The sequence below is a fragment of the Misgurnus anguillicaudatus genome, chromosome 10 (assembly GCF_027580225.2).
Source record: "Misgurnus anguillicaudatus chromosome 10, ASM2758022v2, whole genome shotgun sequence".
NCBI lineage: Eukaryota > Metazoa > Chordata > Actinopteri > Cypriniformes > Cobitidae > Misgurnus > Misgurnus anguillicaudatus.
This window is the reverse complement of record NC_073346.2, coordinates 10,614,052-10,627,930: the sequence shown is the minus strand read 5'-3', so window position 1 is coordinate 10,627,930 and position 13,879 is coordinate 10,614,052. Positions and strand designations below refer to the sequence as shown.

The 13,879-nt window shown below is 37.2% G+C and overlaps 1 protein-coding gene across 1 annotated transcript; it reads right to left on the bottom strand.

Annotated features, from left to right (window-relative positions):
• Positions 1-3,491: 3,491 nt before the first annotated feature.
• LOC129448281 (patched domain-containing protein 3-like) lies at positions 3,492-9,885 on the bottom strand. The gene is given in 5 exon segments (XM_073872687.1): positions 3,492-4,093; positions 4,096-5,417; positions 8,290-8,435; positions 8,641-8,770; positions 9,168-9,885. Coding segments are annotated over 5 exon segments (2,646 nt in total). The 5' UTR covers positions 9,856-9,885; the 3' UTR covers positions 3,492-3,733.
• Between the last annotated feature and the right edge of the window lie 3,994 nt (positions 9,886-13,879).

The following is a 13,879-nucleotide window of genomic DNA, read 5'->3' as shown; positions in this document are numbered from 1 at the left end:
GACCACATTACACCTATTTTAGCTTCTCTTCACTGGTTGCCCATTCCTTTTAGAATTGATTTCAAGATTTTACTTTTAGTTTTTAAATCATTAAACAACAATGCTCCAAAATACATTTCAAATCTATTACAGCCATATGCTCCATCTAGAGCACTTAGGTCTGCTGGGCAGCTGCTTTTAGTCTCCCCCAATGCAAGATTGAAGAGCAGAGGTGAACGTGCCTTTGCAGTAGCGGGCCCGAAACTATGGAATAATTTACCTTTGTACATTAGGCAGGCACCTTCACTTACTGTTTTTAAATCTTATTTAAAAACATATTTGTATAGTGCAGCATATAACGCAGTATGAGAGCTACCTGTTAGGAGTTATTTTTAAGTGTGTATTACTGATTACTGGTGTCTTTATTGGATATTTTATTGTATTTTTATTTTATTGTGTTTTTAATTTTTTATCTTATATTTATTTTATGCTTTTTAATTTTCTGTTTATTTTATACTGTATGTACAGCACTTTGGTGAACACCTGCTGTTTTAAAAAGGTGCTCTATAAATAAACTTTGATTTGATTTGATTAGATTTGTTTGGTTTTGTTTATTTCTTTTATTTAGCACTGCTCGTGTTCCTTCTCTCCTCTCCTCCCCTTTCCTGGTGTTTGTTTGTTACCAGTGTTCAAATTGAAGGGGGTCTGGGGGGGTCCCGGACCTGCTATAAGCCTCGAGGGACCCCCCATAATCCACAAAAATATAAATTATGGGGGGTCCCCTGGTTTTTATTAAAATTAAAATACAACATGAATTTAAAATTGTCATATTGCACTGTCACAAAGCGATAGGCTACTGTCCGTTATTTGTCCCAATTTCGCAATAAACTAATTCAAATGATTTCTGTCTGAAATAAATATAAACTCGCAAGTGCGCCTTATGCTGTTTTCTGGAGGAATTGACAGACGAGTTAATGTCTCATTCTGTTTTTTTTTATTCTTCTCAAGCTATTATTTCATAACAGTGGCGAGGCTACACACTCAAATTGACAGCTGGTCCACCAAGTAAAAAAAAACACAAAATGTTTTATTGGGAAAGCAGAAGAAATCACGCATAAATGATAATAAATGATAGTCTCTTTAATACTAATCACGCAAATACGCATCATTCAGAAATAAATAACTATTTATAGAAAGCTTTTCTTTTGCACGTGTGGTTTAAAACCTTGCAAATGTTAACATGCAAGCGATTTTAAACAATTTGAGCGCAAGATGTTAAAGTGAGCTGTTTTGTGTGTGCACAGACATTGACGCACACACATACTCAAATGGACGCACACTCATAAGTGGACGCACGGAGACTCGCGTTCCTAAAGCATGCAAACACAAAATTATTTTGAAATACCATAGTCTTGGCACCTATTCTCATAAAAAGATTCAGTTATGTCTTAAAGTGAGTGCAAACAGTTAAAAAAAAGTCAAATCGTTGTGTTGGTCTGAAAATAGCAGTTCTTATCAGTTTGTGTTTCTGTCATTTATATTAATTAAACAACAGAAAACAAAGGAAAATCACTTCTGTATCTTTAAAAAGATTAATTATTTAATTTATATAATAAAGAAGACAGTGTTAATGTTTATTTGATTCTATTTATACCTAAATGCTACTGTTAGATCTTACTTTATTTGTAACTTTGTTCTTTTCTATTTTTATATGCTCATCATTTCTTAATTTGTTCTTATTTTATTTTCCCAGCCCCAGCTTTGCTGATCCGAAAACTATTCGATCTATGATTTAAAAAACGCAATGTAATCCATTTAACCACTACTAGTAAAATTATGTAATTTGAGAGAAGGCATTGAGGTCCACCCTATTTCACCCCTATTCTGTTTAAAATGTCTGGCCTTGCAGTGTTTCACACTAAATTGAGGGGTTAAAAACGTTTAGGGTTTGATTTAAGGGTAATTTGGGGTTTCTTTGATTAAAACCAGGATCAGATGATTGCTGATCCAGCATCACATCTTACTTTGTCAAATCACAGCGACCCTACAATAAGGGGGGTGGGCCTTGGCCAGGGGGTGGGGCTTAGGTAGGGGACCCCCCATAAGCTTTGACATAATTCGAACACTGTTTGTTACAGTTCATATTGTAATTAAATTAATATTTTTTATAAATAGTGTTACGAATACCCCTTCTATACGATCTATAACGTAACAAGAACAAATGGATCCTTCATAGCTTAGACTATCCCGAGATTCATTGCGTGACTGTAACGGCTGAATAGTGGCTGGATATTTTAAAATAAATTGTGTGTATTTAAGAGAAAAAAGTTGTAGTATTTCACAATGTTTTGTATTAATAATATTCTGTGTATGTTGCGTAATTTCTTTTTCTTAGCTTTTGTTTGGCTTTTGTGCCTCTACTGAGACAGGAATGTGGAGATTGGGGAGTGGATCGGCAAGAACCTTAAAGACTGGACTCAAACTCGGGTCGCTGTGAGCACACTGGCCCTATATATCGACGCACTAACCACTGGGCTATAGGTGCCGACATGTTGCTTATATTTCTAAGGTTAATTCTTTGATTTACTGTTGGATAGTTTCTATCTTATATCTTCATCAACGTGTCATATTTTCTAAAATAAAATTAATAAAATTATTTTAATAAGTGAGAAACGTGACAGGTGCAGTGCAACAATCAGGTGATGCAACTTATGGATCCTCCAAAGGCTAGAGCATCTTATTTCAGTTTTTGTTAGTGGACCTTTAAAGATAGAGTTCTCACGAATCTCACCTTTGGAGCATGTCCTTTAAAAGGATCCAGCCTTCAAATTGTGGAACATCTATTAAATTTGAAGTTCTGCAGTTTTTGTGCAAGCCACAGTGAAAGACCAATGATGAAATGGGAAGTTTATAATTTTATAAAACATAAAAAAGTTTTGAGGAATAACTGTATCGCGCAAATCATGTTTTATACAGTCATTTCACCTTTTAATTTAATGAATTAAAAGGTCTATAAAAAGTCTTGTCTCATAGCTTTTAAAAAGTGTAAGCCAACTGTAAATTTGTCTTTATACCTGGTGTATTCCTAGTCAGTTCTTAGTGAAAATTTATCATTTGTCTTGTAGTCTAACCATTATATCAATAAATAATATTATCCAACTATAGCAAATCCGGTGGATTACATGAACGGGGAGTGGCAGCAACAGGGAAGGTGCCCTTGAACAGATTAAAGTCCTGGCCTGCTTTATGAAGCAATTTATAAAGGAAAAAATATATTTTCCATTTTAAGCCTTGCTAATTTAACACGAAGCAGAACTACCAACTGCAAATCACATCTTCAGAAAATACTTTATTATACAATGAACATTTTACACATAAATCACAAAAAAACATCACACATACATTATGAATACAGAAAACGAGAAAAAGAAATTAATAAACATTATTAAAGCACACAATAATTTCAGTATATATAAGAATGTTCTCTTACACAGAAAATAAAAAATAAAATTGTCACCACAAGTTCAAATGATCAGGGTTATAAGCAAATATTTTACTTTTTGGAAATATTTCAATTAATATGCATATATGCCTAATACACGTTTAGTATTTTGGTTGAGGTTAATGTCAAATTGTATGTTTGCCTTAAAGAAATTCAGTGAAAAAATTAACAGTAAAGACCCCTGATGTACGGTAAAGAAAGATTTCTGTTCTGGGAAATAACAAAAACATATCATTTAGAAATGTAAGCTACTCAGTAACAATCAAAATCAATAAATCCCCCATTTATCTGTGGTAGTTTTCGGCTCATTACTGTTGGTACTCGTGGAATCACTTTGTTACAGCCCTCAGATGGTGCATTTGTATCAGGTTTGGTATGAGACAGCTTGCCCCAAATCCCAAAGAAAGTGAGGAACACCGGTATGAATATGATGCCATGGACGGCCCCAAAGAGAATGACTAAGAACATGATTTTGAAGAAGGTCCTGAAGAGATAGCTTTTAGCAGCCGAGAGCACCACCACACCAGCGATAGTGGACACGGCACCCTGAATGATCGGATAGCCCAGTTTAGTGACGGCATCTGTGACTCTCTCATTCGCTGAAGACTTTCCTCACTGGAGACAAAAGCATAGCATATGTGAGCAGAGAAGTCGACAGAAAACCCGATACAGATAACAAGATTAATCATAGACACCGAGTCTAAACTAACATCCCATAGTGCCATGAAACCGGCCACTCCCACAATGACAGATGCGATGGCAAATGTCACCCAGAGAGAGCAAAGAGGGTTTGGGATCAACAGGAGTGAAATGACTAGCATAGCACATGTAGCAACTACTATATTCTGGATTGTATTACTGACTATCTCAGTGTATTGGTCAAAATAGATAAATGCAGGATGATAGACGGTTAGATTAATGGATGTCTGTAACTTTACACATTTTTCTGCGGTTTCTCTAAATGCATTCAGCATGTTCTTCTCATCGATCGCTATGCGGATGTTCACAGTCAGAATGAACATTCGTGATGCTAGAATTTGATTGTTAGTGAAATTAACATCTTGACTAAAACCAGAAAAATTAAGAAACGCAGTTAAATGTTGTTTGAATTGTGTTTCATTGTTTAAATTTACACCAGAAATCTGTCCATATTTTATATATTCATCAAGCCAAGAAATGCGTGAAACTTCTGCATCTTTAGACACCATTGACAGATTTTGAAAAATATCCAAACATGAGTCGAGGTTTTGACGCGAATCTGAATTCCAGTACTGAAAGTCTTCATCCTTTATAACTAACATGACATTAGGACCAAAGGCAGAGAAGAATTTATCTTCATTGTCATAGTAACTACCAACATATGAGCCGTCTGCTGCTAAATGCTTCAGATCTAGACCTTCCTGCATTTGGAAGCATCCATAGATACTGACTGCCAGATAGCCAGAATAAAACAAACACACCAAGATCTTAACCCAGGTCTTTGTTAGAAATGGGCCATAGTGATTTTTAAAGAATAAATCCATTGGCATTGCCGAATCAGTGCCAGTTTCTTTATCATAAGCTCCACCAACACAACAAATATTACCAGTATCATCATCATCATCATCATCATTGGGTTTTGGGACTTCCATGCAGGTCAACCAATGTTTATTGCCCTTCTCTCTTCTTCCATTCAATGCAAGACAAGCACCAAAAAACGTGATGTTAAAGATGTAACAGAAGAGAAGAGCTGTACTTGTGTACATGCAGAAGGACTGAACCGAGCGGAAGGGCGTCATGAGGCCGATGTAGAAAGCCAGCACATCTGTCAGCGTGGTGATAGTGATGGACACGCCAGCCTCTTTGTACGTTTCTGCTAAACGAAGCTCAACTGCTTTATGAACTTCAGTTTTCTGCCAGCAGGAGATCATTATGAACATGTCATCAACGCCAATACCTGGAGAAAAACACAGAATATACACCTGTAAATAATATTAATTTATATACTAGGGCTGTCAAAAGATTAATCGCGATTAATCACATACAAAATAAAAGTTTGTCAATTATTCCGCTTATACCACGGTCAGTGTTGTGCCTGAATGAGTTCATTGAACGAAAGTTCATGAACTCATTCATATTTTGTGCGAACGTGAACTGAACGTACTGTATTACTGCCTGTAACGTTACTGTGAACTTGTTCATTCTGGTGCTTGTGAACAGCTCGCTCTCTCAGTTTAACATCATTCAATAGGGTGCCAGATTTCTATAGAGTCTTCCAGGCAAAAACCTGCCTAAAACACACTGTAAACAGGCCTTAATGTCTAGCGGTAAAAACACCAAGGGCCCTATCTTGCACCCAGCGCAATTGACTTTGTCAGTGACGCATGTATCATTTCGTATTTTGCACTGGCGCACAGCGGGTTTTTCCCTCCACAGACGCACGTCGGCAAACTAGGGAATGAACTTGCGCTCCCTGGGCGGTTCAGCGCAAAAAAGGAGGCGTGCTCCGGCGCAAACCATCTCTTATGCTATTTTGCAGTTTCAAAAAACAATTGCGCTACTAACCAAAAAAAACTAGTCTAAAGTCAGTGGCGCGTTGCGCGTGGTTCATTATGCTATTTTAAGGGCGCATGCTTGACCATAATGTATAGCATGCACAACGCGCATTGCTTATCTAATCTACACAGATGAAACAGTTATTTTTGCAAATCATAAATTGTTACAATAAAAAAAATAAGATAAGGGAAATTATTAAATCATAAATTGTTACAATAAAAATATTAACACATGAGATAAGGGAAATCATTGTGGTGAGCATTGTGGTGATAGTTTTTATTTATTTTGTGTGGCAGCGTTAAACAATTATCATGCAAATAACGATTAAAATATTTTCATTAGTTTGTTGTGTGGCTGTATTACGTTTATTTTATGTACATAATAATTAAAATGTTTTCATAAGAAACCTTCATGTATGTGAACTTGATTTGTAAGTGTACTTTGGGGTTGAACCTTGCTTGCGTTTATTGTGTCCGATTTCAAAGCCCCCAAACCCTTTCAGCGGTGAGGATGGACGCAGCGATGTCCTCCTGTGTGCCCGGCGTGCCCGATTTATGCTGGCAAGCTTGGGATCCTCCCGTCTCCTTACATCATTGTAGTGCTTGGTGCAGCTGATGAGACAATTGCGTCTATTTCCTCTCACGCCTGTTTAACCGACGCTGATTTGGGCGGGTTTCTTCCATCCCCATACAAAACAACTTCTCTGTCTTTGACTGCTCTTACAAGAACGTCGGTCTCCTCGGCTGTAAACCGCTCCTGGCGTGCGCCTGTCAAATCCGTCTTAATAATAGCAACCCGCCATGGAACTTGCGCCCTTGCGTTTAAAGGGAATGTTGGATAGCGTTCTGATTGGTTTATTTGACGTTACGCCCAAACCACACCTATGAATAATGAACCTACTTCAGACCAACCCCTTATTGATTTGCGCCCGGCGCAAGACTTATTTCTCCCGCCGGGAAAATAGCAACAGCGCCCAAGATCCGCCCACAGAGTCACTTGCGCTTTGCGCTTCGGACTTGCGTTTCAGATCGTTAAAATAGGGCCCCAAATCTGCCAACACCAGCCACCAGTGTTTTTCAGTGTTTTGCATGCGTCATCAAAACAACACTAACTCTGGACGCTGCTGAAATCCCTGCCGCACTCACATAGTTTAACATTAAATAACATATTCGTTATCATCGTTAACAATTAACATAGGCTGCTAACGCATATTCTGGATCTTGAAATAGACTCTGACTAAGCTCACGCTATTTAACGTGCACGTGCGGTGTGCAATACCTGCGACCCCCTTGATGCACCCGGCTAGCCTTGCAAGGTATGTGTGTGCAAATGCAAAAATTAAAAGACAGTCAATGCTAATGTAAACCCTGGTTGGATAAGGATTTAAAGTTGGATATGAAGATGAAATCTGACGCATTTAGCTTCAGTGTTAAACTGATCAAATAATTGCTGTCTGTGGTTCTATATTGGTTAATGGCAATAATTTTTTAAAAATAATATGGGAAAAAAAGAACTATGAATTAGTTCATTTTTGGAATTGTGAACTAATTCAAAATTTTGAAATATGAACTATGAACTGAACTAGTTAATTTAAAAATTTGCGAACTGAACTTTGAACTAGTTCAACACTGATCATGGTTACCACAAACATTGCTCTGGTGCCTATTTTTAAGACATTTGACAAGTTAGGTGTGCGTTTATCAAAAAAACTGATTATTACTATGCACCCATAGACAGAATTACAAAAATATCTGTTTTGACAAGAATTAACACAGATATAATCTGTTATGTCTTAAATTAATGTTTGGTTTACTCTTAGGAAAAAATGTCTGATGTGTAACATTATATTACATTCTTGCATTACAGTAGATTTTCTGTGTCTCAATATGAATCAACATTTGATTTTGTGTTTGCCAAATCCATTATTTTTACTAGTGATTTTTTTTAACCTTAAACTGGATTTTTCTCTAAATCCAGTGTGCTGACTCTTTCACTAATAATAAATATACATCTACATAAAGCATCCATATTGCCCATGTTGATAGAGTATTAAAACTGCAATTAAGTTACAAGTAATCACAAGTAACTCATGACTTTCATACAAATACTACATATACACATATATACATATACACGCACGCACGCAGGCACGCACACACACATTTTAGATGAATATTTTTTTTATGCGATTAATTGCGATTAATCTTTTCACAGTCCTAATATATACTGTACTGTATATAAAACATATTTACTCATCATAAAATTAAAATTACCAAGAATGAGAAAGGGGGATGTGGCCACTGTTATAGCAAAAGGCATCCCACAGTAGAGCAGCAATCCAAAACTGGTTAAAACAGCCAAACCAGCAGAGATGACGCCAGAAACAGCAACCCAAACCTTGTTTCGAACACAATCTAACCTGTAGAAATAATAAATATGAAATAATATTTATGTATTCTTAAGGTTTTACGGGTGTGGAACACCATGAGAATGAGACAGGCCGGGGACCTTCTTGCTGTGAGGCAACAGTGCTACCCACTAAGCCACTATGCTACACTTTTAAATTAATATCATAAGTACCCTGACTTGTCTATGGTTAATAATCTTTTGTTTCTCTGTCTTACCTCAGACAAGAAAGAATTGAAATGGTAATGGCCAGGGAATACGTTAGAGAGAAGAGTGGGATAACCGAGTCTGAATTGGTCTCAAGCTCAGTCTGTCTCGACATCGATGTGAAGTAAGAGACATGCACCTGTAAAAAAAGAAACGAACAAATTCATTACAAAATATTAAAAAACTGTTAATTTGTTGTTTCGTTGTAAATTTTAACATCGCTCAGGCACATTTCTTAATTACTATGTAGTTATCAAGTAAATTAATTGACTTCATGATCAGGACCAGGATTGAGAACCACTGATCTAGAGATATGCAGATCTGCGATATATTTAAACCATTGTCCAAATTACTTTCAGTTCTAAGTTACTGCATGACATGATGGATACAAAATGGGTTTTGTTTAAGAAACATGAATAACATTCCAGCATCTAATTAAATTAAAATAAATTGTAAACAATTTCCACACAAATATGTTGTTTCAATGAACATTACAAATACATGTGAATTTAACTCACCATCATTGTACGTTTAGTATTAAGTTCTGAATAGTTTGAAAACATTTTCAAGAACCTATCAAGCCACTGAGTGTTTTGTGTCGAGTTTTCTTCTTGTAGAAAATAAAAAAGTCTGATTGCTTTGGCACTGATGAGCTCTGAGCTCTCTGGCTTTAGCTCTACACCACCAACAGTTGTTCCTAAAAATGTGCCATTATTCACAGGATATCTAATGGTTGTAAAATTACTTTTTCCAGCATTGTTATTTATGAAGTCCAAAATTGCGTTTGACATGCACTTTCCTTTTGTTTTGGCACAGAGGGTTTGAAAAGTGTTTCCTGTCGTCATATTTTTCACTCGTCTGTCTAGCTCAATAATGTCAGTAAAAGCAGCCTCAGTCCAGATGTTTGCTTTCTTCAAACCTGTAATGATTAAAGATGCATAAGATCCTTCAGACGAAAGCCGCAGATGAGAAAATTCTTTAGTTTGTGGGAAATATTCCTCTACAATCTTCCTCTCCCGTTTAGCCGGTCCATTTACAGGTGTGAACTGATCTTCAATATCATTTGCCTCCCTCTCTGTAAGAAAGATAAAACCAGCTCCAAGACCAGCAGCTACAAATAAAGATAATATTAGAAACACAACTGGATATTTTCCAATTATGCGACCAAGCTTTTCAAATGCCAGAGAAAGAGGCTTTTCGATGCAGTTGGTTGTACACTTCGCCATCCTCCAAATAAACTCCAGCAGTCTGCAGTGGATCAGTAAGCTACGCTCAGTTCCATTAACAGTAACTATTCACATTAGCTGAATGTTGTCATCATTTGCAACCAGAGCGGAACATCAAGTTACAAATTAACAAGCTTCAAGACTTTATGAGGTTAATAATAGTTCCCTTTCTGTCAGTCACTTGATGTTGTGTCAATGATGACACTAGGTGAGTGTTTTCCTTGGAAACCTGTCTTCTCTGAACTGAAACTTCAAAAGGCCAAAAACATTGGTAAATTGAATTTGATTGACATAAAACAATATATTGATTTACAATTTCAAAGACACTTTTTGCTGAGAAAAGCCATACGCGGGGAGGCGTGAAAGCTCCTGAATAATCTGTGACTGACACCTAAGAAAACAACAACTTGCATAATGAGCCACATAAGAAGCCTTTTAGGCAGGAGTGTGAGAGGAAGCTACTTTTCTGTAGTAAAACCATGGTTTCTATAAGGGATACTTTTGGATTTATAACAAAATATTTTGATAGAATGTACATATGTGTATGTGTGTGTATGTATGTGTATACGTGTATACACACACACACACACACACACACACACACACACACACACACACACACACACGTGTATGTGTGTGTAATGTTTGTTTATTTATTTTTTTATTTTTTTGATTATAACTAACAACTAAGGAAAATCCCAAATTCAGTATCTCAGACAATTAAAATATTACTTAAAGGGGCCATGTCACAAGACTTTTTTAAGATGTCAAATAAATCTTTGGTGTCCCCAGAGCACATATGTGAGGTTTTAGCTCAAAATACCATATAAATAATTTATAACATGTTAAAATTGCCACTTTGTAGGTGTGTGCAAAAATGTGCCGTTTTGGGTGTGTCATTTAAAATGCAAATGAGCTGAAGAAATTCAAACACTGATGACAATGATGGTGGTTTGTTGGAATTAAAACTCAATTGTGCTTTTCTCTGCACTAAATGGCAGTGCTGTGGTTGGATAGAGCAGATTAAGGGGTGGTATTATTATAATAAGAGCTCCTTATGACATCATAAGGAGAGGCAAATTTCAAGGACCTATTTTTTCATGTGCTTGTAGAGAATGGTTTACCAGGAGAATGACAGTACTGCTCCTCCTTCTCAAACAGTTTATATCGAATGAGAATTTTTTTATCTTTACGTGCATCATTTAAAAGTAGACATTCCAAAACATTATGTAGACATTTATTTTTTGTTTGTCTGATAAGTATTTGTTAATTTACAGTAAAAAAATTGACACGTTTCTGAAAGGACTTCACTGAGGGAGATGCACATCATGTTTATTTTCTTAATTTTGCGACCTAGCAAAAAACCTTGTTTTTAGTTTGGAAATTAACCAGACACATTAACGTTTTAAATGTATCATATTGTATTGATCATATCTGTATGTCCAAAATCAGCAGTGTTATCTAAGTCTCTTTGCGCAGTAACTGAAAAAGAAAGAGGTTGTGGAGCAAGTGCCACAGTCGATCCCAGAGAGTTGAAATAGATGTAATTTTCGTGAATAAAGTCTGAGACAGTAGTATCTCACACTTGAGATATGTCAGACAGCGTATAACTACCTGAAAGCAGAAACTATGGTAATGCAGGACTGTAATTCAGTAGCTGTGGGAGGGGCTTTATCAGTGTGACGTCACATTAACAATAAAATCAAAACAGCATGTCTAATTAGACTGGTTTAATTGGGATTTAAAAAGGAGTGGTGAATTTGTTTCATTGTAGGGTTGTTGTGTTTACACATACTACCTATACTTTCATTGCAAGAGTATGTCCCTGAGAATGTAAATTTTACAACCTTTGTCTTTCTTTAAGAGGATGTAATTCTCCAAGCCTGCTTCCCAGCCCAGGCTGGTGAAATGGGGGGCTCTGTGAAGGTTTCCCCACTGGCTTCATCCCCACTGCCCCTCCATTCGCCATTCTCTGTGAAGCCACAGGTTTGTCTTGAGATAAATCACAAAAACATCAGCTCGTGATGAGAATGAGATATCTGTCCCAGCATCCGAGGGTGATTTATTGTTTTTGTGGCTTTGCTCTCTTGGGCTGCTGTGAGCATTGGGTTACAATGCAGCACACCACCATTACCCCAGCACTTGCAATGTGATGATTGGTATCTCATGACTTTAAGATACGCTTTTTCAAGGTGCATGAGGAATTGACTAAAAACTTCTCAGTGTGCTCCAGGTTTGGTGGTTCTTTAACCCCCACCACACTCGATAGTGGGGTGTCTATGGGATACATACAGGGTTGACATTCCCAAGGTTCTTTGCCTGCAAACTGCCGTTACCTAAAGCAGGGGTTCTCAACCTTTTACAAGCTGGGCCCCCCCAAAGCAGGTTAATTGCTGTCGGGCCCCCCTCACAATGATAGATAGATGGATAGATGGATAGATGGATAGATGGATAGATAGATAGATAGATAGATAGATAGATAGATAGATAGATAGATAGATAGATAGAGTTTCATACTGTTGTTTGCCTGCACCTTGGCACACACGACACACTGAGGTCTCATTTCAGCCGTGACTGTAAACCCAAACTGCAGGAATGCCTCATCCATTTTTGTTATGTGTTTTCAATATTAAAGTTTAGGCAATATGTAAGTGTTCGTGTGTGTGGCTATGTTGAGAGACGTATCGGGGGACAGGGGACTTAGGCACAATCTTTAATAAAACCAACAAAATTATTATTTTGCAGACAATTCAGATTTTATTTTAATACATAACGATTGTAGTCTTTCGTGTAGCAGTTTAAAAAAAAAATACTGGCTAGGGGTGAGATTTGATCTAATCTTAAAAAAAAAGTGGGATTAGTCTTTAAAAAGACGGTTGGGGTTTTGTTGTAAAGGACGGGAACGGCGGGGGCCATACGCGATTCATTTGCCGCCTGGACGCGGAGGGGTGTGTGTCTTCTCTCTGCTCTGACTGCAGCTTTCCAAGTATACTCCCCGCGGCTACACGCGTATGGCCGCGTTCGACAATATACGCAATACAAATGATTTCTTATTCAAATTATTAGTCTAACAGGCTGTCAGGGCAGCACTTGTTTGGCGACATTTACAGGACATTGAGAAACTGACGCAGCCGCTTGCGAGTTTTGAACGGGAGGGGCTCACGGCACTCGCAAAAAACACCAGTCTCAAAAACACCAGTAAAAGTCGCTGGATTTGTCGCTTTTGACAAAAAAGTTATGTTTGTGTTATAATCAATGCTTGAAATGGGGGGAAAAGGTGGCGGAACTCTCTTTGCATTGTCAAATCATGACATTTTTACAAGTAAAAAACAAAACTTGGAGATATTGCTGTTACAACAACAATTTATTGTTATTAATTAACAATATAAATGTATTTAAACATGTTTGTGTGAGCGTGGCTGCGTGCGTGCGTATTCTTTACAAAGACATTTTCTTTTTAGAAGTTGGTCATAAATAAACTTAATAGTCTTGAAGTTTGTTAAGATGGTGTACAACAATTGCATCTAGATGTTAAACAACCAAGAAAACAGCCCTGATCTTGTCTTTTCAGTCATATTTCGATATGGTTACAAGACAGCAAACATAGTAAATAACTTCATAAAAAGTAGGCCTACACTTGGGTTTTACAGTTCAAATCACTAAATATTGACTGTTTTGGTCTATTTTAGCAGCGAAAATAGATCTGATGAATCCAAACAAAAAATCACAGCATAGCGCGTCTCACAGCAACACTCAATCGTGGTTTGAATGATTCAGTGATTTGAACGAATCGGTTGAGTCAAAGATCCAATGACCCATTCACAAACATCCGTCTTATTCTTGATGAATCGGCCGTTTGAACAAATCGCTTGAATGAACGACTCAATGACTCGTTTAATAAAACCGCTTATCACCTGTATTTTTTTCAGATTTTATTGTTTGCCTCCCATCCTGTAGTCACTCGGGCCCCCCCGCGATAGTGTCGGCGCCCCCCTGCCCCACTGGTTGAGAACCACTGACCTAG